The sequence below is a fragment of the Ambystoma mexicanum genome, chromosome 11 (assembly GCF_040938575.1).
Source record: "Ambystoma mexicanum isolate Mex_15411 chromosome 11, UKY_AmexF1_1, whole genome shotgun sequence".
Lineage (NCBI taxonomy): Eukaryota > Metazoa > Chordata > Amphibia > Caudata > Ambystomatidae > Ambystoma > Ambystoma mexicanum.
The window spans coordinates 1260627459-1260654051 of record NC_090934.1 but is presented as its reverse complement, the minus strand read 5'-3'; the positions used below and the strand labels follow the sequence as shown (position 1 = coordinate 1260654051).

Below are 26593 nucleotides of genomic sequence, written 5' to 3'. Positions count from 1 at the left end.
GGTTCTTCCTTTCAGGCATCCGATACCTTGGAACAGCTTCTTGTGACGTCTTGGCAGGCTGTCGAGTTCATCCTGTTGAAGCTTGAATGCGAAATGGATCAGCTCCAGCTTCTCTGCGGTTCTGCAGCTCAACAGAGTCTCGCAGCCGGCATCTACCACGTAGATGCGTGCTCTGTGGTTGGCGTTTTTGTATGTGAAGTCCGATTTGAAAGACCCAAAGGCTTCTTGCTTCCGTATGCATAGAGCCGGACTTTCTTCTCATGAAGAGTGGGCTTCGGGTGGAGCCTGCAGTATGCTGTCACCGGCATGACGTTCACAGTTGTGCCGGTGTCGATGACGACTTTCAGCGGTGCTCCGTTGGACAGAACAGTGCATGACGGTCTCTTTTTCTGTCGTAATCGGTGCGGCTCGACGGCCGAGATCAAGTGTACTCGGTGTGTCCGTCTACTCCCCCTTTTCCGCCTGTTTTTGTTTCTCTTTTCTGGGGACGAGCTGTCGTCGCTGTCGTCGCTGCTGCTCGTGTCCGGAGACTTTTGGGAGTCATCCACGGCTCTTGCTTTCCCTCTTCGCTCTTGTTGGCGGGATTCTCTGGGTGCAAACTTTTTCTTGCGATCTTGGGCAGGCTGTTGCGCTGCGTCATTTCTGTTTGGCGGGTTCAGACATACTGCGGCATAGTGGTTGAGGCGGTTGCATTTCCTGCACGTGGATCCCCATGCCGGGCAAGATTCACCTTTGTGCCATGGGCCTCCGCACCATTTGCAGTTCCTGTCTTGTCCCTGCGCTGTGTTGGACTTTAGGCCTTGTTTCATGCGATTGCTCTGATGTTTAGAGATGGCAGCGATATCCTCGGTGGGTCTAGGGCTGTCTAGCGGCAATCTTTGGATCGCGACCTCTATGATCGCCACCTGATCTTCTGTTTGTTCACGGAGGTGCGCCATTTCTACGATGCGAGAGAGTCTTATATTCCTCTCAGACAGGATGGCTCTTCTCAGTTTTTCTGAGGATATCCCATTAATGATCTGGAGACGGATGGCGAATTCTTCGTCTGGGAACTCGCAACCTACTGCCATTTCTCGAAGGCGAGCATGGAACTTGTCTACAGTCTCTTTCTCGCGTTGTCTTGCCATACAGAAGTGTAATTGTTCATAATCCGGGTTAAGATCAGGCTTGAACATATTTGTGAGCGCCGCTTTGGCCGCGTCGTAGTTGTCATTGTTGCCACGATTTGGGGTTGCATTAAACAGGCGCAGGGCGGCTGCTCCGATGTTGAGTAGGAGGAATGTGCGCTTCTTCTTCGCTATGGTAATGTCTCTTGCATCTAGATGCATTTCAAATTGCTGTAGCCAGATTTCCCACCTAATAGCTGCCCCGGTGGTAAAAGGATCAAACGGCGGCATGAAAGTTGTCTGCGCTGGATCTGGAGGGTCTAGGGTGAGGCTTCTCCTGGATGACAGGCCGGTGCTGGCCCTCCTGGGGCTGGTATTCGGGCTGGACATGTTCTAGAAGGTTTGCGGTGACGGCCTTCCTGGTTAGGTTGTTGTTCGAATGAGTCTTTGAAGTGCCGGGTACTTGCGCTGTCGCCACACTCTCTTTTTCTCCGTTTCAGGGTGATGTGATAGGGATATTGTGTCAGGAAGAGCTTGCTGCTTGTCAGCCTTGTGCAAGGCAGTTGGTCATCCACGTTAGCAGGCGGAGGAATGATACGTGGCCCCGCGTCACGTCGGCACGCGGAGGGAAGACGATTGGCTGTGCGTTGCAGAGGCACGGGTTCTTTCCGCCTCGTCGCCAGTGTGATGTTCCAACCTAGGGGTCCGGAGCTCAGTGTTAGACCGCGGAGGGTAGGCCTCTGGTACGCAACGCGGGAAAGCTGGGCGCAGCTAAAGAACACACAGACTACTTCGATCACTGCATAAACCCGGACTGGCGCCGTGACGCCAGTTCCGGTGATTCCTTTATTTCCTGTGTGCCACGTGACCTTCTACTGGCGGGGCACGTGACACCACACCCCACACAAGGAGCAAGCGCGAGCTACAGGTGGAACTGCTAGAATCAGGCAGGCAGGCAGCGAACCACCCAGGCTTCAACCGACTGTCCTCAATGAATCATTATGTTAGTATTGAATTTAGGTATCCTTCCCCAAAGAAAAAGAGGCCCTAGGTCCCTGAGGCCTACCGGGGGAAGTCCTGGTGTCCTGGTGGGTCAGTCCGGGCCTGTCCACATCTCCCTACCACAAGCATTTTCTACTTGTGTCACTTGCAGGGACTTTGCCACCCCTGCCTACTTAGATACCTTCCTTTCTTCCTTTCTACAGGCTACAATGTACACACACATGACTCAGAACAATCTCTCATAGCTTCAACTTGGGTCCTCCAAGAGCATTCACCTACAGCGCTTAGAGGCCATTGCAATGTCACATGGGCACAATGATACGCAAGATTGCATTACAATGTCACACATACATGGTGCGTTCACAGAGTAGCTGGTGCTACATTCTGCTGTCCTGTTGATGTGCAACTGAGTGTGATGCACCAGGGAGTCCTGTAAGGAGCTACGGACATGGATTCAACAGCAGTGCTTCCAGTTGTTCAGGCTCGAGGAGGATATCTGGTAGGCGTACTTCATGTTGGAGGCAGGCCAGAGGAGTTCAGGTAGGTTGTTGTTCAACATTGGACTGGTAGGGGTGCAAACTAGCTGGGGCTGGTGGGGTTGCAGGTGTGGGTGAGTGGGGGTGGTGGAAAGAGGGCTGACTAGCAGGGGGCTGCTTGGGGTAGTGGGCTGAGGTGAGTGGGGGTAGTGGAAGGTGTGAGGACTTGAGGGGGCAGCCTGGGGTAGTGGGCAAAGCTGAATGTGGGTGGTGCGAGGACTTGAGGGGGCTGCCTGGGGTAGTGGGCCGAGATGAGTGGTGGTGTTGGGAGGTGTGAGGAATTGAGAGGGGCAGCCTGGAGTAGTGGGCTGAGGTGAGGGGGGTGTTTGGAGAAGGTCAGACTAGCAGAGGGTTGTCTGGGGTAGTGAGCCAAACTGAGTGGGGGTGGTCGGAGGCAGGCATGTTGCTAGGTCTGGAAAGGATCCAGGGCTACGCTAATCTCGGGCTGGCGGGACTCAGAGCTAGCTAGCCTTTTGGTTGTAGACCCTGGGATTCTATCTGGGGCTACAAACAAAAGACCCGGGGCTATAGCCCCCTAAACCCCCCTAGCAACGCCTCTGGTGGGAGGTATGAGGACTTGAGGGGGGACACTGGAAAAGTGGGCAGAGCTGAGTGGAGGGTGGGAGGTATGGGGACTTGAAGGGGAAGCCTGGGAAAGTGGCCCGAGGTGAGTGGGGGTGGTGGGAGGTGTGAGGAATTGAAGGGGCAGCCTGGGGTAGTGGGTCAAGATAAGTGGGGGTGTTGGGAGGAGGGCAGACTAGCAGGGGGCAGCCTGGGGTAGTGGACATAGGTGAGTGGGGGTATTGGGAAGAGGGCAGACTAGCAGAGGGCTGCCTGGGGTAGTGGGGCAAGGTGAGTAGGGGTGGTGGGAGGTGTGAGGACTTGAGGGGGCAGCCTGGGGTAGTGGGCCAAAATGAGTGGGCGTGATGGGAGGTGTGAGGACTTGAGGGGGCTGCTATGACTTAGTGGTGTGGGCCTGCAGTTTAGGTGCCTTGAAGTTAGGGTTGAATACTGGCATTTTCGCTGCGGTGCTGCTTTCAGTTACAGAGACGGTTCAAAGTTTTGGCAGGGTGCTGGCTTGTGTAGCGGGGGATGGTTGGTGATGGCGATAGCTATGGGGCAACGCGCTTGTCTTGGAAGCAAGAAAACGCAGCGCAAGACAGGTTTGAATCCTGATCCTGCGCTTAGAAACCAATATCTGGGAGTAAGCGCGTTATAAAAAAACAATTATAATTATGATGAATGGTTTGCAGTTTCGAGGGGTCCTGGCTTGCATTGTGGGGGATGTTCCACCGTTTTGCCTGGTGCTGGCTAATGATGCAAAGGCCCGCCGCGCAAAGGTTGTTTGGTGGTACTGGTTTTTATTTCTGTGTGGGCGTGTTGTGGGCGTTCCGTGCGCAACTCGTTGTTGTTTGCACAGCGGGTTACTTTGCGGCTTTACATACATGCCAACCCTCCCGAGTTAGGCAGGAAACTCACCATTTATCTGTAAAAAAAAAAAAAAGTTGCTATTTTTTACTGTCTCCCACCTAAAATATCCCTAACCGCAAGGCAATTTAATGGGGACATTTCTTCCTCCCGATTTTCAAGAAGAAATCTCCCCTGGGGATTGGACCGCAAGGGCAGCCGGGGAGAGACTGCATCGGGTGTTTACAGCACACCCTGATACAGGTGATTTAAAAGGTCGGCATGTATGGCTTTAGAATCCATGAATCAGAGAAAAGCACCAAGGTTTTCGCACGCAAAAGTAGTTTCAATGTTATTCATGGCATATAGTAGTTTGCGTAGTGCATTTTCTATTAATTTGACCCATCCTCTCACCGCTTTGCTCTCTTCTTTTCCCCCGTGGGCCACAGTCTAGATACTCACCCAATATGCCACAAGCCTTGGCGCTGTAAGACTAGTACTAAGGTGGCGATAGCCCCGTACAAAAGCTAATTAACATAACAGGCCACAACGTTTTTCAAGGGATCGTTTTAAATTAAAATCCGACACTATTTTAACTCTCACATTTCATCCATAGTGCTTTGAAACTGGCCGAGTATTGAGCGCTATACAATAAACTAACTTAGTGCTTGGAACCCTTCTCTTCAACCCCATCAACATTTTAAACCTAGGTCCCACTATGGAATGTTTCCTATGGCGCTGGTGCCCCCTGGCTGATGCTCGCCCACCAGAGCTAGACAAGGCTGTCACGGTGTTCATTCTGGGCTCTCTGCATCACTTCCCATCCATTGAGCTCGTGTATACTAAGTGCAATGGTGCCTTTAGAAATGAAGTTGGCGCTACATAAGTCACCGGAAATGCATCCGTGGCCGTGCCCATTCAGTGTGCCCGTTTGAATTACTCTTCGTACCAAATACTCGCTGATTCTGGGTGCATGGCCCTTTAAGGAGGAGGTCTAATGTGGTGCTTTCTTCAATACGAGGAGCCCCGCCCTCCGCCATCTGCCTGTGAATCCTGACATCAGCACCTGCATTCTGCCCCTCCCCCATCACGCCGTGCCCCCTCCCTGGTCTGGCCCTGATTTGCTCACGCTGCTGCCCCTTTAAACCGGACAGACCGCTTGCTGCCCTGCTTGCTGCTTCCTCGAAACCCTCACCCGCTGCACGCGCAGGCCCCCTCGCCTATCCCCCACCACAGCCATGTCTGCCAGCCAAGCTTACAATGATGACAAAGGGGGTTCGTCCAGCCTGGGGGAGCCCGAGTATGGGCACGATCCGGCCAGCGGGGGTATCTTTTCGTCTGATTACAAAAGGTAAGAGGGCAAATGTAGTGGGGTGAACAGCAGGGGTGCGCCTGGCGATGATTTCCTCGCCGTCCCTGTATTCCCAGGGAAGATGGGATAAAAATAGTGTCTGGCGCGTGCCATTCAGTCGCAGGGTGCAGTGTGCGCGATATGGTGAGATTGCATCTGTGGGCATCGTGTAATGCCAGCGCATCATATCGTGTACATAAGACGGGAGCTGCATATTTCTGTGAGGGTTTAGGAAGAGTGTACTCGCTACCGCTGCTTATCACTCCCCTCTCCATCACCCCAGAACAGAAAAGGTTGCAGGCTCCCTGTGCTTGCTTCGCGGACAGGTCATGCCACCCGGGCTCACAGGACAGGGATGACATTTTCTGGCCGCCCTCTGTGCAAAATTCTGAAGCCCATGCAGACCCCATCCCTTGAAGTTAACAGGGGGAGGGGCTACGGCGAAACGTGTTACCCGGCCCGGATTCATATTATATTACAGAATATCCTTCGATATGGCAGGGCTACCGGCTATGATGTTTGGTGCAACGGCAGACATCCTTTATCGCCCACCCCCTCTCTGCCCGTCATCGGCCATGTACCGTTAGATGTAACCGCTGGCACTGCTGTTCGAGGTGCTGAGCTTGGACTTAGTTTGCCAGCCCTGCACCTCTGGTCAATGTGGTTTATTGGTACCAGTGACCTTTTTCCCTTGTCTGTTTATTGCTGCGTCTGTATTTTATGTAGGGTAAGGGGCGTGGAAGAGGCAGCACGGGCCCCGTGCTCATCCGCCCCCCTGCCCCCAGGGCCCTGCTACTGTTTCCAATTCAAACACACACAACAGTGCACAGGAGCTGCTGGCAGGAGCGGGCAGAGGGTGTGGTTGGTCACAGCAGTATTTCAGCAGAAGCTTTCTGCAGGGACGTCATTTCACCAAAATGCCAGGGGTAGCGGAAGTGACATCACACGACCTTTGACCCCTGATGACATCACAAGAAGTGATGTCATTTGACCCCTCCCCGAAGTGATTTCGCGGAAGCGATGGAACATGACCTTTCACCCGTTGCCAAAAGAGGAAGTGGCATCACATAGCATTGTACACTATGAAACATATGGTTATGATATCACTATAATGTGATGTACATTTCATACAAGAATGGATCGCCATATGTATCATTAAGATCAGTGTGTATAGGCCCATATTACCAAATTACTGTGAATGCAAGCAGACCTCCATGACCAAATGATAATGATGTGTTATTATATAGCACTTACGCTTAAGTGCTTTATATAGAAAAAATATACACCCAATATCACCCAACCTGTGTTCGTACCCATTTATCGACCTCAGAAGGATGAAAGGCTGAGTTGAGGCGTTTAAGAACAGACTAAATCAGTGACTCACTCCCTGAAGTGTGCTTGAAATAAACCTTTAATGAGTCTAGCAATTATTGTATATAATTCCAGAAAGACAAATGTTTTGGCATTCCTATTCTTTCTTATTTAGGGTCAGTGCTGAAAGTGTTAGACTTGTGGCACTCCTGTTCTTATTTTTCTTCTTTTTTAAGGGGCCTGAACAAGAAAGCCAGCCACTCCAGAATTAAAGAGCCACATGGTGCTGGCCACAGCCCAGGAGCTTGCATTTAAAATAATAATAATATATAATATTTTATTTTTATTAGAGGTCGCAAGTGAGATCACAGAGGTCGCACTTGCGACCTCTGGTGACCCCCAAATGATGTCCCTGTCTTTCTGGGTCAAAGAGGGCTTTACCTGATTTGGGGAGAGGTGGAAGGGACTGCTGCCGGGAAATGGCGAGCTTTCTGCACAGGTTGGGGCTTCTAAATAGGCAGAAAGGGCTGGGAAGGAGCCAGTCCCATGTCAGGGCCTCTGGTGAGCCTTCCTATCATGCGAGAGGCTGCGAAAGGACAGCATGACCCCACAGAGCCAGTGAATGTTAGGGCCTATACGGAAATGGTTATTCCTGACATGAAACTAGTGCTTCTAAAAAGCTGGTAGGGCTGGGGTAGAGTCCTGGAGGAAGCAGTGGCAGCTGTGCATCGAGACTTGCATCCCAAGCTCCCTCGGCTTGTGGACTGAAGTTGCACTTTATGCTACCCACGTAAATTCACAGTGGCCAGGGAGCGTTGGCCCAGGCGTTTGCATCCTTCGCTCTTTGGTTTCTTAGTGAGTCTCGGTTAGTGGGCCCAGACATAGGCTGTGACAGAATGTCATCTGGCGAGGGTCACACCCTGAGCTTTTTTGATTGTTATTAATAAATGATGCAGGTAATTCTGTTTCTGAAAGTGGGATCTGGTAATCAGACACCTCTGTCCTAATGGTTCATGCCAGAGGCATAGAGCACACATGTAACCTGCTGGGAACGTCTCCTGACATCGAGGCAGGTTCAAAGGTCACATGTATTTACCTAGCATTCCGCAAAGCCATCAAAACCATGCTATTTGTTTGACCTACTAGACTCCCAACTGCGCTCTAGACTCCCAGCGTTGCTCTAAATTCCCAAGGGCTCACTAGGTACACCTGTCACAATACTGTAACCCACCCCTTCTGTAACTAAGTACCCATGTTGTCTTTTGTCGTTATGTAACCGTCATCTTGCATCTGCAACTAAGTATCTCATGTTTTCTATGTAATCCGTAATCTTGCCTAAATACACCTTCATGCAACAGCGCCTCGATGTCTGTGGGCTGCAGCGCGCTTTACAAATGTGAAAAATAAAATTAAAATAAATACATTCCTGAACACAACTGCTGGAACATAAGGCCCCAAAAGGCAGAGGTGGCCTAGTTATCCACCTCTAGTTCAAAATATTGTAATTGTGTAATCCAGACAACATGGTGGCAGTTATGACTATCTAAATACAAACATGTCTGGTTTTAGCATGGTGGCTAGTGAAATTGCACAATTATATAGCCATAAACACAGGATGTGTTTTTATTGTCAGCTTGATGAGCAGTGACTCGTGCATGACAGGGCAGGGTGTGAATTAGCCACACGGTCTGGGAAGGACCCACAACAGCCATGTCAGACCCAGCCAAGGAAGCCCCTCCTTGATCCCTCCCCCACAGGACGGGCAATGCCTTCCTCAAGGAGACAGGAGCCAATGCCGGGAGTTCCCCAGGGAATTGGTGCTTAAAGAAAGTCCTGTTATGACAATGGCCATCTTGCACCAGGGCGCTGATTACTGAATTCCTTTTTGAAGTAGGCAGTCGGAGGAAGGGGCCATGTTGGAGTAGCGCAGAGGAGCGGTTCAGACCCCAAAGGTGTCTGAACATTTTGGATTTGCTAGGGGTCCCAAAACTTCCTGTCCCCCCTCCCCACTTCTTGCAGATAAGCCACTCTGCGTATGACATCGAAAAGCAAAGGACATTTGTTACAGTAGCCAGGGTTGGGCCTCTAACAACAGGATTGCTGTGGACCAATCCACAATAGTATTTTGCCGGTATCCAGTGATAAGGTTGCCTGGGAAAAGGTTGCCTTGTGCGACATTTGCACTCCCAAGAAATTCGAGCACTTTCTCCAAATATTCTAGGAAGGGAGTATATCATAGTAAAAAATACTGTCCTATATGTGGGGGAAGGCTTTTAGAGGTGCAGGAAAGAAAGTCGCCCATATAAGTGGGTGGGAGGAGGACGCTCCCCTTGGTTGATTAATCTTTCGACTACTGAAGAAGGATTCACCTGGAGCCTGTTTGGGGGAACAGTCGTCTGTTCCAAATTCCTCTGCCAGCGAGGCATAGATCAGAGGCTTCCAAGCAAGAGGCAAGCTGTTGTCCCCAAGCATATTTAGGGTGGAGCTGTTGTGTGGGCCAAGGCTTTACCTGCTGCCTGAGCACTGGTACCATAATCCTGGACAAGGGAAGTAGCAATTCCTGCAGGTTCCCTCTGGTAAACTTCCCGGCATGGAAGTGCAGAACAAGGACTACCATTGCCCCTGTATACTCTGGACTGGGCCTCCCAGCAATCAAGAAGTCAAGGAACCGCCTTGGCCCTAGCTCCTGTCCTGAACTGCTTGCGCACCACACTGACCAGGACATTGCCTGGCTGTCCCAAGCTTATCCATGCCACTGCTGCTTGTTCTCACCGGCTGTTGGAATCAGTCAACCATTGCATCAACCTGTCACCGAATCACAGCCTCGGAAAGCTCCTAGAAGTCTAGCTGAACACTTTTGAGCCCCCATTACAACAACAATTAGTATTTGAAGTGTATCTGTCCCTTTGGTCCTCCTTAAAGGACCCAAGTGACTTTTAAACTCTTTTACTACCTTTTAAAGACACCTTCACAAAGTCTGACATTTTGCTGCTGAAATCTTTGCTTCTTGCCAGTTCACACTCCTTCTAAAGTGTGCAGCCTGTACTACCCTTATAGACAAAGCAATTATAACTGCCGGGTTGTGCTTGTTTCACTTTTATCCTTTCCTTGGGATCACTGCGGGTTTAGCGGTAGAATGGGGGCTGGGTAGGCGCTTTCTTACTACCCGGGGTTGACTCTTACAAAAAAACTGGGGGGCTCTGAAGTATACAGTGGGACGTGGAATCACAGGAAGTGAACATAAATTGAAAGAAATGTGCATATTTAGTTTTAGGGAGTCTTTCCTAACTCAAGGAAGCGCACAGGACAAATAGGAACTTGCCAAGATAACATGTTTTCTTAAAACATTGCTTGCTAAATAGAAAAGGTGCGCATCTTTTGTCTTAAAATGTGTAAGAAATCGGATCCTGCAGAGCAAAGGGTCAATAGGAGTGTTATACCATCATCTGCGTTGAGATTCCTGTGGTCTTAACTTTAGTTTCTTGTCTCTCATCTGTGACCTGGGTTCGAATCCCGGACACAGCTGTCTTTATCAAGTGACAGGCTGCACTATAAAAAAAAAAAAGTAATTGAAAGCACACAGGGAGGACTGGGTCCACCGGCCTCTGAAAAAAGTTGCCGTGCATGGTCCACCTGCATGTTGACTTCACTTGAGCCCTGGGCACTACTCATCCCCAGCGCTGGCTTATAGGCCGGCTCTAGCCGGATCCGAGATCTGGCATCAGATGTGTAACCAGATCTCAGGATCTGGGCGGCCTCCACCTATAACGTACGTGTGGAAGAACACAAAAAAACACGGTATGGAGTGGGGGGCAGAGTCGCAAACAGACCAATGGTGCCATGAGCGCTCTCTGGCTCCGCCCCTACCTATGTCACAGGCAGCATGAGCCCTCAACCAAGGCAGACCCCTGGCGAACCGGGGGGCTCGCTTCGGTGACCTAATCTGCTTTGTGCGAGCACACTGTGCACAGCCTGTGTGCACAGTGTGCTCGCAGAGAGCAGATTGCATCACTGAAGCGAGTCCCCGGGTTCGCCGAGGGTCAAAGACCCTGTAACTGAGCATAAAGCAGAACCCATTTGGAAAACGCAATGATCACTGAGCCCCCAGCTTCGCGGCCTCAGTGATAATTGCCTTTCCCAAATGTATTCTGGTATTTGTAGTTTGGGTTGTCAAAAGACATTTTGACACAGACGTGCATGCTTTGATGGCTTGAAAAGTACACAAACCATAGTTACTATGGTTTGTGTACTTTTCAAGCAATAAAAGAAATGGTCCCATTTTTAAACTATTATTTTGTACATTTCCATTCATCAGAGTTCAAAGGGCAGCCCCGCCCCATAGAAACTCCGCCTCTCATCCAAACTCCACCCCCACACGACCCATGGGATCCCCCTCCAAATGTTTTCCATTTCCACTAGCGCTGTTCATTGGGCCAGCTCTTGCGGATTTGAGATCTGGCACCAGATGTGTAGCTGGATCTCGGTATCCGGCCAGAGTCAGCAGTCCCAAAGGCCTGCTCTCCGCTGGGGAGAAGAATAAAAGAGAAAAAAAGCACTCGCAAGAAAACTGTAACTTCCTCTGATGACCCCATGCAAGAGGTCACAAAAGGAAGTTACATTCCTCAGCCACGACCTGGTTTATTTATCTATTTATTTCTGCAGTGTTTCTCAGACACATGGACACAGATTATTTATTTATGCAATGTTTGTCGGATATCTGTATCCCAAACATTGCATAAATAAATATACAGCTATCTGATAAAAATTGCATGAATAAATAAATAATCTGTGTCCATGTGTCCGACAAACAGACACACATGATACTGCCATCCAACTGCTTTCGGAGGGGAGCTGCAGGAGCTGTGCTGGGTGTGGTTCAAGTAAGAGAAAAGGTTGCTTATGGTGAACAGAAATCACCCTGTTTGAATAGTACCCACGGGCAGGGGGGGCATTATTTTTATAAAATGAGATGCACATTGTGCATTTTAAAGAATATTTACTCAGCAACTCTGGTCAAAACTATTATCCACATAGTGAAGTAACTCATCATCAGTGCCATGGAAGTAGTTTAAAGTGGAATTGATATATAGTTTGGAAAAGAAGCATGAAAGTAATAGTGCCGTTTTAAACTATTATTTTGGACATTTCCTTTGATCGGGGGTCAACTGCTAGCTCTGCCCCCTAAATCCTAGCTCATCGGGCACTGCCCCCCACCCCCAAACTCTGCCCCTACCCCAGCCCTTGTGCGATTCCCCGCCAATTTTTCAATTTCCACCACTGATTTCCACCACTGCTCATTCCTTTACTCCTACAAAGCAGCAGTGGTTAGTGAGTTATTTCGCAATTTGGCCCAGCACACACTATCAATCGCACCTCAACACTGTTTAGGACCATGGTTGAAATGCACCCGAGTTCGTGATCTCTCGCGGATGAGATGTGGTCCAGCAGTTGGGACTGGGCTGCTCCTTTGGGCTCCGTATATTTGCACATGTTTGGTCACTGTTGTAATAGCGCAGTCGGACTTAAAACGATGGAATGGGGCATAGCTCTCAACTCGCACGCTTTTGGCGGGTGTCACCCGCCTTGTAAACAGCTGACTCACCCGCCAAGCCAACTTCACGCCCATTCGTTTCAATGTGCCTCTCACCCGCCAAAAATAAAATCGGGTGTTTTCACCCGCCTTTGCGACATAAATGGTTGAGAGCTATGATGGGGGCACTAGGCAGAGGAACTTCCGGTAGCTGGGCAGCACTGGCTCGAGTATTTGTAGCCATTGTTGTTTTGGTTTTCACTGGGACGGGCGCAGTCACATGCCGGGCCTTGTCTGGCACGTGACTTGCTGCAGAGGCGCGAGGCCTCCTGTGGAATGGCGTCAGTTTCTCCTTTCAAGAGCCCTGGCTCGTCTCGTGCTCCTTCCATGAGGATTGCACCGGCTCCTGCGGGCCCCCCATGCTCCCACCGGTGCCCAGGCCCGTTACAAGGATGCGCTTTTTCGGCGAACTGCAATAAATGGAGTAATGAAACGGCGAACGTCAAAGGTCAGCGTGGGGCCGGGGGAGAGCAGCCCAGAGGCTTTGTTTTTTACGCGCGTGACAAGAGACAATATTGTAGCAGGAGACGGGGGCCTGTGGCGCGGCCATGCAGTCAAAACTCTACCATGCGACGTCGGAGTGTGTGATTGCGCAGTGCGTGGCACTCCGACCCAGCCAGGAGCGGCCACCACCCAAGCCATCATGTATTTAAAAGAACGTCCCTGACGAGCCTAGAACGACGATCATCTGTAGACACCCAACGTGGGTTTTCTGAATAAGCAGAAGTAGGTCTTCTGGCCCGTTTCCCGAAAGCCGTCCACGTATTCAGTGGTTGAAGTGCATGAAAAGAAGTAGTGGAACTATGTTCCCTGCTGGCATGCCCCCGCTCCCCACAAACCCCCTTGTCACGCCCACGCCAAACCCTCAAACAAACAGACCTGCTATGTAAGGGAATGTTAACGGGAAGTTTCAACTTCTTTCTACACTTTTATTTAAAAAGTAACCCATTCCGCAACGCATTCTTTTAAAGATAAAAGTATAGGAACAGTAAACCGCTCCCACCCACTTAAACCACTGCTCGTATTTATTGAACATGTGTAAGGCGCTTATACAACAAAGTCTTCCCAGGCGCCACGAGACTAAGGGTGGAGGGGATACAGAGGGAAAAAAAACAATGGGCCTCATTCCAAGTATTCCGGTATCCTGGGGTAGAGTGCCAGGATACCAGCATCCGGTACTTACCTTTACCGGCACTTGATCCGGCGGCATGGTGTAAATCCCCAGTCATTAAGTCCTATAGACTATAGTCCTATAGGACTCTATGAGGGGATTTGCCGCCATTACTGCCACCAGCAAGGCTTTTATTGCTGATAGGGCATCTGGGTTACCTCCATCTTGGAGGTAAGCCAAGGTGCCCCACGGGCAAACACGTAAGCGGGAGGTCTGGTAAAGTGCCGGTATCTGCTGAGACTGGCACTTTTTTACCAGAGCGCCCGACTCAGAATACACGGTCCTACTGGGCCTTGTGACATTCGGATTGTGAAAGTGCAGCATAGAATGAACACACAATGCTGTCATGCACTGTATCCGAGAAGGCAGCAAAAGGTGCTGTACTGCATATATGTTGACAGTAAGGGCCTGACTCGCAGAAGCGTTTTATAATGGTGCAATCCATCTGAAACTGTTCTGTGAATCGGGCCCTAAATCTCGTAGCACTGCAAACCAGTGTTTTGATCCTTATTATGCCAGGAAAGGCATGTTGGGCCGCCTGCAGCACAAAGTCTAACCAATTGTACGGCACTGCACACCACCACACAGAGCCATGACTTCATCCACAGCATCACAAGGGTGGGTGAGAGGCATCCCTGGCCTTTACGGTGGACGGCCTGTCTGAAAGCCCTCTCCCGCCAATAGGGCAGTCAGGTGCATTCCCATACTGCACCCACCTTCATGAGAGGCCTCAGATGTTCCTCACAGGTTGGTGGATTGTGCTTGCACCTTGTCAGCGTGCTCTGGCATCACCTGCACCTCACTTTTGGAGAGAGCCAGTGCCGGATTACCCATTAGGCCAAGTAGGCACCGGCCTATGGGCCCCACTACTTTTAGGGGCCCCGCCAGTGCTTAATTTGGATTTTGTATTCGTGCCCAGTGCTCCGGGGATCCTTTGCAGTTGGAATGTAAAGAAATTATCAACATTGCAGTTGATGGCTAGACATTTAGGTAAGGGACTGATAAATCAAAAGAGGGCCGTCTCCGACGTTCGGCCTCATCACAAGTTTGGCGGTAGCCCTTAAATGTGGCGGTAACGCTGTTACCACCGTATTTAAGGGTCCGCCAAATCATGAGTCTGGCAGCATTTACCCCCAGCTTTAAGTACGGGGTAAATGTGCCTGAAAATTGCAGATTTTTGGCGCAATTACCGCGTGGTAATACCGCTGGCGGTAATTGCGTAGAAAATTCCCCATTGTGTTCCGATGGACCCAATGGGGAATTACTGTTATGGCCCGATCTGTGATCCAGCGTTAATACCGCCGGAGGGTTGGGAGGTAACGGTAATACAGTTGGGCGGATTTCCCAGTCCGGATTCCGCCCAACTCATGATGAGGCCCTTTGTATTTTACATTTTTCAGGGGGACCCGACATTTTGACTGCATTGGCGCCTCCACAGGGTTTAATCCGGGACTGGAGAGAGCCCGGGGCCCTTCACACCTATGGGGTGGAGTGCTCACTCATGAATGTAACCCCATCCCCTTGCCACCTCCCACCTACCCCTCCAGGGAGGGCCTTACAATCCCCTAAGTCAAGAGAACATCTCCCATTCCCCGGCCGGGACCCTTGTTGATTTTGTGCCCTTCCCTAATTGGAACAAGTTGAAGGTGAATGCCCTCATTTGCCCGGGAAACGCGTATATGTAAAGAGGATTTGGCGCCCCCTATAGAATGACTGACAATTAGCAGCCAGGCGCAACATGAAAGAAGGCTGTAGGCCCTTCTGTGATACACGCTGCGTAAAAAAAGCGCCGAGGCCATTCTGTGCCTGCCACTTCTCTGCACTCTAGACTTGAGATGCTTAAGTGCTAACAGAATTTCTGAAGGTTTGCTCAGCTGCATTTTTCAGGATGCTGCCAATTTGTTCCAGAGGCAATGTCGGTGACTAAAGAGCGTAATTTATGTTATTTTATTTGACATTTGTGTAGTACCTTAATGCCATTGTTTATGGCTATGAAGAGCTGTGGGGCGAGTGTGGCTCTTCGGCAGACCTTAATCTGAACAGACAAGAATTAGATACATTCAATACATTGTCTTTCAAATGTAATATATCTGTACATATTATTGTGTATCCCTCTTCCTGCCGTTTTGTTCTTTTTCACCTGTTTTTCACACATGCGCATTTTAAGTTATCTTTTCACCCGATATGTTGGCTTTTATTCTGTTACATTTCTTTATTTTCCAAATTAATCTGATAACCTCACCATGTTTATTCATCATCATATCGTATAATTATTCCCCAAAAATGTATATTTTCATCACTCTTTCCTTTTTATGATTGTAACCCCTTGCTTGCATACAATATATTACTCTTTCCACGTGCGTGAAAGTGTGAATATTCGTCTGTGGATATGAACTCCCTGCCATGCCCCCATTGGACTTTGAGTATTTTCACCTGTCAATGTGTTTATATATTTATTACATACATGTTTGCCGATGTTTATTGCAAAATCAGCACAAGTTTCAAATCCACAACTCATGGCAACGCTGTAATTATTCTTTGGAATGTCCGAATAATTCACAATAATGAAAGGACTCCCATGAACTGTGGATTTTAACCAATTGGAAACCTAGTAAATTAATCAGTTAAACCTCCTGTTCTTAAAGCGCTTAATTGCCGTAGCCACTTGTCACACATCCAGATGTTCACTGATTATGTTATGACAAAGCGTGGTTGTATTTTAGAGTGTTATGTTGAAGTTTGTGTGTATTAGGGAATTAATCATTTTATGTGATTATTGTTGTATCTTATAGTTTTATGTCGCATGTGGAATAGTTCTGTGGAACAAAACTCATTATATTACATTGAAAAATAGATGTTTTCTGCTGTGAGTCTTGTGCTATCTATGGAAGATGGGACTAGCTGATCTTCACTTTGCCGGACAATCATTCATATATCCTCAACATTGTTGTGCGTTGCGAAACTGAAGATTGCGTCAAGTGTACAAAGGAGCCTACATAGAGTTGGAAATGTACTGGTAACAAGGAAGCACCTTAGGTAACTTGCAAGAGGTCGCTGGTAGATGGGGCATAGAAGGGGTTAAGGCAATTTTCTGGCTGAATTAAGCCCACCCATCCCAGAAAATTCATTTTATCTGAGTGCTTTAGTAAAGGGCTTCGCTCTGTGTTTCCGTTGCCTCAGAACGACCCACGGCCTGCACCTCATCAGGTTTGCTGGTGTCAACTTTGACAGATCGATTAAGATTATCGCTCTTGTACGCAAGTCATCAATGAGGGAAGCCAAGACTGATTGCTTCTTTCTCCCTCCAGCCATTAAAGTGGTCATGGATAGAGTTGCTTTTTAAGAGATCCTTTATTTTGGAAGAGACCCCTTTCTTGTGTGGTTTTGCAGTAGGAGCCATTATATGCTTACGCTCCCATGTGACCCGTTTGCAGGCAGGTAAGAGGTAATCACAGAAATATGATGGGACAGGACAGCCCTCAATGATTTAATATCGGCAAGGATCAACGTGGAAACGGTACAATGCCGGCTTCTAATAGTTCTGATCTTTAGTCATTAGGACGAAGGGGCCAAGGCCAATTCTACATGTGTAGTGGAGGAACAGAGAAAACGCAGCAGGAGAACAGAAGAAAGGAATTTCTTTACAGACTTTAGTAGAATATTTGTTCAGTTCCTTGGTGACTCCTTCAGCTAAAAGCTCTTCACCCTCCACTAGATGGGCATGTCTTTCTTACTTTGTGTTCACTCCAGAATTCCCTTGAACTCGGAACTCTACCTAGTTTTCGACTCTGACTACAATTATCATTGATAGGGATAGAATAGGAATTCGGCCTGAAAAAATATATTAAAAGTGATGTAAATAATAAGAAATTGCATTGGGTATGACGTGTGCTCTGGCATGTATTAATCAGGAAATACCTACCATTTAATTCTAGGGATAATGTATTCAATACTTTTGGAATGTGTTTACGCCTCCCCGTAAAGCTAATGTCCAATTAGTTTTCAGTTGGATTTGACTTCAACGGATTTCTCCATCATTAACGAGATGGTCACTTACCTCTTTGAACTGTCATGTCAGTCCTTCGCAGGGTTGAGGTCGGGGAGGGCTTGTGAGCGGCTTGCATCTCCGGTCCTATTTTCCTGGAAGGAATGGTTCTGCTGGAAGCTAAGCCTCTATCAGAGGTTTTCTGAAAGGGGCTTTTTTCAGGATGATTTTGAAGAGTGGGAAAGACACTGATTGGTCCAAGACCTTGAAGAGAAGGGGATCCAGGTACCTGGTGATCAAATTCCTAAAATTTGGATTGGGAGCCATTGGTGTCCATTCTTCACTAAAGGATTTAGGTGGGTTTGTTTCGGTAAAAGAGCTTTCATAAGTACTCAAGGCCTTCGTCTCAGACACTTTATACAATGTGCACAGGAATGTTAACTTGATTTCTGACTCTACTGGGAGCTAGTAGAGCGCTACAAAGGTAGGTTTTTATAGGAATCCAGTGGAACCGTTTATGTAAATTAGGTAGCAACTACCCTCTGAGAGTGGTGTAAGGTGGTGGCCGACGGTGATGCCCCTCACAATGCACAATTGGCCTTTAATTGCAGCTGATGGTTCTGCTGGTTCTGCTGATGTATGGACCACTGGGCTCAACCTTATGTTCCATGTGTTTGTAACCAGGCCCACGAGATAAGGTCCAGCAAACTTTATTTAATTTTCCACGCTTCGGCCTTCAGTGTTCAGAAATATTTTACAGAGCATCACATAAAAACCAAACAAAAGAAAATACTAAATCAAACAATGAATGTACTAAAAAATAGAAGGACAAGGTCCGCAGCAGTGCTCTCTTAACGTTTTAATGCTGAGCCTCCCTTTATTAAAAATCTTTTAAGCTGGCCCCACCCAAATGCCATATCTGCTTATATTTCCTGTTTCAAGAAGTCGGTGTCCTCCCTTTTTGGAAGGGCCTTGTGGCCCCCGCATCTACCACCAGAGATCCTCTGTGCGGCCTCCACAGTTTGAAGACTACTGCTCTGGCGGCAAGTGAATTAGGTGTATAAAGAGTTCTACAGGATCTGGTCGAATTATTTTCAACAATTTTATTTTATTTTTTTGGGCAGATTTTGCTGCAAATATATGCTGGGGAGACCCACTGCAGCCCTCCAAAACCCCCACATTATTTATTACCCTAAAGCCACCCCCCACAAATATTTGTGGCAAAATTAGTTCAACAAAATTAGATGAAATTGAATTCGATGAATTCTCCCGCACAGTAATCTACCTATCCCGTATAAAGTTATGCTTGACTGACAAGCAAGGAAAACTATGTCACCCGAAGAACCATAAGTAAGGCAGAAGGTGAACAAGTAGGCATCAAAGACCGATATGGAAATAACAAATAACCACAGAAAGCGAAATCCCTTGTGGGTTGATTTCCTGGAACACCAGAGGTTTTAATCATTTGTTCCAGGACTTTCCACCCACTTTCTCTGGATAACAACTTTGTTATATGCCTTCAGGAAACGTGGTTGAGGGAAACTCATACAAGAGACGGCTATACAACTGTGCTGAATCCTGCAGGCAAAAATAGTTTTGGTCGTCCTTTCTTTGGTCTCTTGACAATGATAAAGAACAGTATTGGTTGGGTCATAACACAAATATTCAACCCAAATTTGTTTGTTCAAGGAACACTGTTGCATCTGAACATAGAGAGAGAGACAGTCAGCCAACATACCTGCTGTTGATTAATATGTACTGGAATCCTCGGATGATCTTGACGGCCAAATATATCACCTCAATTATCAGGATGATCGACGCCTGTCAACTAAAATATGCTGAACTTCCAGTGATAATGTGTGGTGATCTAAACTGTTCCTGGTTTGATGATAATAACGATGAACATGCATCAGAAAAGAAGTCACAGTTGAACATGGTTCGCAGGAGAACCGTTTGGCAAACTTCATTAGAAGCGCATGATTGTGATATGTAAAGACAAAAAGTGACACACCGCCAAATGGAACTTGGCATCGTGATTTGGTTTTGAAAACCCTAGATTACATCTGGATTTCTAACTCCTTGTGGCCAAAAATTGATGACCTGAAAGTTTACAAATCATTACAGCAACCATGACATCTTGGAAATGACATGGCTTTGTACATGTGTCGACACCTGTGGAAAATATTTAACTCCATTGGAGGTTAACAGCGGATACAATAGGCTGAAAATAAACACTTCGCAAATAACAATGTTAAAACAAAGCCTACAGTATTGGAATTTATCTCCTAGGAGCAAGTTAAATTATTCCCTGATACTTGCTTACAATAAGGTAAAAGGACAACAGACAACGAATGTGCCTCATTCGAGAACACACCTGTTTAGCGCTTCGGTGAGGACAGAAAAGAAAAACTTGAAGCGCGACCTGAGGATGCTAAAAAAGTCCCTGGGCCTCAAAGCCGACCAACAAATTAAAAAGTGAAAAATGCATTACAGAAATTGGCTAAAAAAACTTTTCACTAATAAGAGACCAAAAGCGAGGTGAACACATTTTGAAATGAATTTGCCAAAACAACTCAAGAGAAATATGGTAAATTTTAAACAAGGGGTCACTAAATCAAGGTGAAAGACTGGCAAACTGTATCCCAAGTAATAGATGGGCACAACATTTTCGAGAGGTATTCAATGTCATTTACAAGCCAGACTCTCGACAAACACCATCGTGTGAGGAAGAGTGGAACGTAGTGGAGTCAGAGGAAGATATTTTAGTGGCGATTGAACACCTGAAAAAGTCACTTGCAGCAGGCCCAGATGACATAACAAATATCATGCTGAAAGAGAAACGTGATAAATGGTCGAGCTTTATAGCAGAGCTGTTCAAATTGATCACTTTGATGAAACAGTTACCCACGTCATGGCAATCTGCAATAGTTGTTCTGGTGTTCAAGAAGGACAGCAGGGACGGCCCGGCAAACTTGCGTCCGATTGCCCTTGTTGACACCATTGGAAAGATTTTTGCCACCTTTCTACAGAAAAAAGTGACAGTTTGGGTCTTAAATTCAGGCCTAACACACTGTAGGCAGACCGGTTTCACGAAATGAGTGGGAACCGAATTAAACCTGGTTCTACTGACACTGCTAAAATTATAGAGGCCATGAAAAGAAAGCGTAAGTTGTTTCTCGTGTTTGTCGATATGTGTCAAGCTTTCAACACAATCAACTGCGACAAACTTTGGGATAAACTGTCAAAGCGGTCATGCCCTCCGTCATTACTTCATTCGTTGATGGCTCTCCACGCCAACACTTAAGATCCGAGTGCGAGCAAACGACGATGGGGAACTTGCTGATGAATTAGTTACGAACAAAGGTGTCAGACAAGGCTGCCCTTTGGCAGCAATGTTGTTTAAACTGTATATTGCTGACATCCTGGCGGCACTTCAAAAGGTTCACTGTTTTCCCCCAATGGTGAACGGTCAGCCAATAAGTTGTGTAATCTACGCTGACGACATTGTTTTGATAGATTCCACCCAAATTGGTCTTCAAAGGCTCTTAACGTGTCATATTCAGAAACAAATGAATTGGAGATTAATGAAAAAAAGACAAAGCTAATGACAATTGGTGCTCCAGGGACAAAGAAAGATAAAAATTTCAACTGGACGGTACAAGGAAAGACGATTGAAAAAGTATCATCAATTCGATTCCTAGGAGTTACTGTCAATAACTCTATTAGAGAGTGGGAGTGGTCATAGAACTTGAAACAAAGGATGATTACGTTCTCACTCTAAGGAGCAAAGTTGCGTGCCGGTTATGGCAAATTTACATTGTTGCCAGTCTTACAACTCTACAGGCAGAAGGTGGTCCCTTCAATCACATTTGGGGCTGAGGCAGGTTGGAACTTGCACCATAACATCTGGTCAACCTTAGAAGGCTTGTTCTGGAGTCGTGTCCTAAGACTGCCACCAAACATTTCTGTGACAGCAATAAGACACGAATTGGGACTTAATTCTCTTTATGGCACCGTTCTTTGGCGTTCGATTTCAGTGCTAAGAAAAACTGAAGTACCAGAACTTGCACCTGCATTCCGGATTCTGGCTTCCACGCAACAACATCCTCATTCTGGAATCTTGGCATGTTGGGCAGAAAAGATAACCAACATTGTTGAGTGTGCTGGAATAAAATGGCAAACAGTGATATCTCATCCTCAAAAGTGAAGAAACAAGTGAGAATATGGAACTGGTTTCAGAACAATGACAAAAGGAGAGAATTAAAGACGTCACTTCATACTGGTTGGGCAGCAAATAGTTTGGATCAATTGCCAAAATATCTGAAAAAATTCCCCTCAAAATACCATCACAATCAGTTTTTGAGGTTGCGGTTAAATGCATACAACACAAAAGAAGTGTTGTGGTTTAAACAGGATAAAAACACAACTGATAATCCATGTACATTCTGTAAAAATGCAGTGGAATCGTTAAAACGTGATCACTCAATGTGTTGACATGATAAATGAACGTTCATTGTTTTTGGGGAAATATGCTCCTTTAAACAATAATGTAGATGATTGGTGGCATAAACAAGCGACAGTTAGATGGATTGAAAGTAATTATATATAGAGTCAGGTAAAAAGTAAGCTACAGTCAAAATTAACATGCCAGGTTGCATGAATGATAGTCAGACAGAAATGGGTTGCATAAGAAGAGACAGGTAACCCCTGCCAGAGTGATCCAGTCACAAGTATCAGACAGAAAGGAAGGTAATCCCTGACAGGAAGGTCACCCCCGCTAGAGGGATCAAGGCACACGTGCCAGACAGAAAGGAAGGTAACCACTGCCAGAGTGATCCAAGCACACGCGTCAGACAGAAAGGACAGTATCCCCTGCCTGAGTGATCCAGGCACACATGCCAGACAGAAAGGAAGGTAACGCCTGCCAGGAAGGTAACCCCTGCCAGAGTGATCCAGGCAAATGTGTCAGACAGAAAGCAAGGTAACCCCTGCCAGAGTGATCCAGGCACACGTGTCAGACAGAAAGGAAGGCAACCACTGCCAGAGTGATCCAGGCAAACGTGTCCCTCAGACAGAAAGGAAGGTAAACCCAGGAAGGTAGCCTTTGCCAGAGTGATCCAGGCACACGTGACAGTCAGAAAGGAAGGTAACCCCTGCCAGAGTGATGCAGGCACACGTGTCAGTCAGACAGAAAGGAAGGTAACCCCTGCCAGAGTGATCCAACTACACATGCTAGACAGAAAGGACGGTAACGCTGCCTGAGTGATCCGGGCACGCGAGTCAGACAAAAAGGATGGTAAACCCTGCCAGAGTGATCCAGGCACATGTGTAAGTCAGACAGAAAGGAAGGTTACCCCTGCCAGAGTGATCCAGGCAAACGTGTTAGACAGAAAGGAAGGTAACCCCTGCCAGGATGGTAACCCCTGCCAGAGTGATCCAGACACACGTGTCAGACAGAAAGCAAGGTAACACCTGCCAGAGTGATCCATGCATACGTGCCAGACAGAAAGGAAGGTAACCCCTGCCAGGATGGCAACCCCTGCCAGAGTGATCCAGACACGTGTCAGACAGAAAGGAAGGTAACTCCTGCCAGAGTGATCCATGCACACGTGCCAGACAGAAAGGAAGGTAACCCCTGCCAGAGTGATCCAGGCACACGTGCCAGACAGATTACCATGGCGGATATTCTCAGATTTCAGCTACTTCACCTAGACTTTCTGATCCTTCCGGGGCTGTGATTTCTCAACGGCCACGTCTCCACGTTAATGATGGTGGGAGATGCTAGCAGGATAAGTGAAAACCACCTGCCAGGCGATACCTTGTAATTTGCTGCTAATAGCCAGGTCAGCTCATATTACCAGCAGACAGAGCTCGGCCCAGTCCGGTGCTATGATTCAGCAGGAAGCAGCAGTGCGCGCGAGAGGGAGATGTGGGCCCAGCTGTGCACTGTGTGCAGAGGACTCTGGGGGGGGGTGGGGGGGAGGGGCTGCGGGGGGCGGTAGTCAGGCAATCTTAAAAGGTGCAGACTCCAAAACAGGACCAGAGCTTCCTACCGTAAATATACGTCGAAAATGGCCTTTTGAAAAGAGTGGTTTCTGCACCTTTCTCAAGCGTTTAATTCAACCAGGATTTCCATGGCTCAAGTCCTCAAAGAAAGTGTGGGGGAGGGCAGGGCTGTGAGTTACGCAATGGGGAGTGACGTCACTGGAACTGAACGTAGCCTTAAGTGAAATATGCCCATTTCTTTCAGGTTCTCTTTCTCAATGGAAGAACGTGTGCAGGAGAAGTAAGCATTTGCCAGGAGAACAGATTTTAATGTTCCTATAACATTGCTGTCTAAGTAGAAAAGGTGCGCCTTTTTATATCTAAGAATCTCTAACAAAACATGTCCTGTATGGCATCAGTATAAGGCATTTACAATTTTGTAATGAGTAATTCCACTGGTGTTGATAAGTGTCTGGCCTTCCAACAGCACGACCTGAGTTTGAATCCCGGCCTGGGCAATCTTAAAGTGGGGTCAGATTTTTAAAATGTTTTATTTACTAGAAAACACAAAGGGGTCATACCACCTGTCCTCTGACAAAAGGGGGGATGCTAGACTTGTGACCTGGGCATTTCCAAAGTGCAACCATCACCATTTCCATTGCTTTTTGGCGCTGGTGCCAAGTACTGATGTTTGCACCTTTCGACACAGCCTGCTGCAGAGGGTGGTACAAGCTGGAGCAAGATTCCTCTGGTGGGCCATGTGTCCCGTTTTCACATAAATTGTTCCTGTAATGTAAATGGTGCGAGCGCGCCTGCTCGTGAGAGCGCGCGCGCGCATAAATTGTTCCTGTAATGTAAATGGTGCGAGCGCGCCTGCGCGTGAGAGCGCGCGCGCGCGCACGCGCGCACACACCCACTATTCTTTGTTACTGTTTTATTTTATTTATTTATTTTTTAGATTTGTAAAGCGCACTAGCGGCCCAGAGGCATCGAGGCGCTGTTGCAAGAAAGTGTCTTAGTTACAAGGATGAATGCTTTGCTCGGGGTTACATTGAGCATATAGCCTTACAATGTAGAATGTAGACGGTTACATACAGTGGTTCTTTATATTCATGATGTACGTAGTTACATATTTGTATTTTACTTTTAAAAGTATATTCTGTTTTGTCTATTTCCTAGTTTCCGATTGTATGTGTTTCTTCCTCTTCATATCTGTCCCTCTCCCACCCCCAACCCAATAGAAACTAATCCTAACTCTAAGTAAAACTTAGCTTTGGGAGCCAGAAAGTCCTACTTCTTTTGTGCTTCTGTTCTTTGTGACACATACAACTGGAACGTGTCCCCACGTGACACAAATCCCCTTGTTTCAAGTTTATCACATTGGTAGTGTGCCTACCAATTAATTGACAGGCGTGATCTGACAAAGCGAGGACCCCATAGATATGAGTTTAAACCCCTTTTATTATGATTGTAGTCAGGATGTCGCCTGGGTAAACACCTGTAGGTACTTGGGGTGAACTAGGACAAAACATGGGATTTCTATAACAAAGTGTTGGATAGTAGGAAAACCAAGAGGGAGAAAGTGGGGGGAGGATGGGGAATAGGTGTTCCTGCCTACAACAGGAAGCTCTCAGGTGGCAAGACAACAGACGTGAACGTTAGCCGTGCGGGGCCCCGCAGCCTGCCAACCAAAGTGGAGCGATGGGCTTCTGAACAGAAGTGGATGTTCTCCAAAACAGCCTCACAAGCAACAGAAATCGTGATGCGGGCAGCTTGCACACCTGCAAACCCTTTCAGTAACTAGGTTCAGAAGGGGTTGTATGTCAGAAATGCGAATATGCTGTGTTCGTAATTCCCTGAAAAGTGAGCCAACATTTTGCCTTGTTTCTCCTCTGCAAAGATGTTATGTTGCACCAGGTCACCGCCACCACTGCAGTAGTGTCCGAGCACCTAGGCGTGTCCTTTATTTTTTTAGCCCAGCAGTGGTCAAACTTTTAAACATTCAACGGTGACAGGGATCCGCTGTACGCATGTGCGAGTTGAAACCATGCCTAGGGACACCAGCTGGCAAAGCCCTTCTAATTACTCGCCTGGGTCCCTGAACGTCCGGGCTCCAGATACAGGAAAGCTGAACAAAACTATGGGCATTTTTAAGTAAGGGTGGGTTTTTAAAGTTGCTTAGGCCGTAAAATCTACCAAACGTGAGTATTAATGGCATTCATTTGGTATTATCCAAATTGACCTTTTACAATTAACCTTTTGTCCTAATTGACCTAATAATAGTGGTCCTAATTAATAATATAATGGGATTGAGTAGGGGGTTGTGGGAGTTTTTGGATTAAGTGGGGGGTTGCAGTGGTTTCCCCCCTCATATATGTCCGAATTGACCTTCATTTCACGATCAATTGTGCAGGTCAATTCTCCCGCAATCAGTTGTGAAAAGGTCAATTAGTATACATCCTTCATTTTGTTATGTTTGGGTACAGCCGTAAACATGGATTTCACACCCTGTTTGAGCAATGGGAATGCATATGGCACAGTGGTGACCCTTCTGGGCTTTGTGCATCAAACACAGTGAGATAGTGGGCATATGGGATAGCCAAACTATCAAGCACTTTAGGGACTCCTGCATATTTTGGCCCATATGTTAAAGGGGTGCTCTGTTTGATCCCTTCACTTAAAAGACAGCCAGTTAAATTCCTTGTGAAGGAAATATGTTAACCGCCACCTTTTTTTGGGGGGCTTAGGAGTAAGGGGTACAAATATGTGGAATTCTAGAGGTAAAGGCTAACCTCTCAATCATGAGATCTACATCATGAGGCCAATACCTGATGCACTCATGATCAGCAGGCCGGCAAAGTAAGGAAGAGTTTCCCATGCTAACTATCTCACTATGACCCTCCCACCCCCCAAGAATAAAGAGGCTCCTCTGCCTCGAAATCCTGTCTGGCTTAGATATTTCCATTAAAATGTATTGGGCTGGATGAATGCTGCAGAGGGTTGCAGACCCCGCAGTACGGGGGGGGGCTAAAAGAGACCCCTCCACAACAAATGACCACCCGAGGCACTGCTTCACTACCATCAGCCATCCATTTTCAGCCGGGGAAAAAGAAGGCGTCTTCTTATCAGCCTCATAACCCAAAATTAAA

General features: G+C 47.4%; 1 protein-coding gene across 2 annotated transcripts in view; it reads left to right on the top strand.

Annotated features, from left to right (window-relative positions):
• The first annotated feature begins 5146 nt into the window (after nucleotides 1-5146).
• The window catches only part of AP3B2 (adaptor related protein complex 3 subunit beta 2), a 533172-nt gene continuing 511725 nt past the window's right edge, over nucleotides 5147-26593 (top strand). For both annotated transcript variants that reach the window (XM_069624707.1, XM_069624706.1), the window contains exon 1: nucleotides 5147-5402. In XM_069624707.1, the coding sequence (XP_069480808.1) occupies nucleotides 5290-5402 (113 nt within the window). In that variant the 5' untranslated portion in view covers nucleotides 5147-5289. The remainder of the gene's footprint in view (nucleotides 5403-26593) is intronic.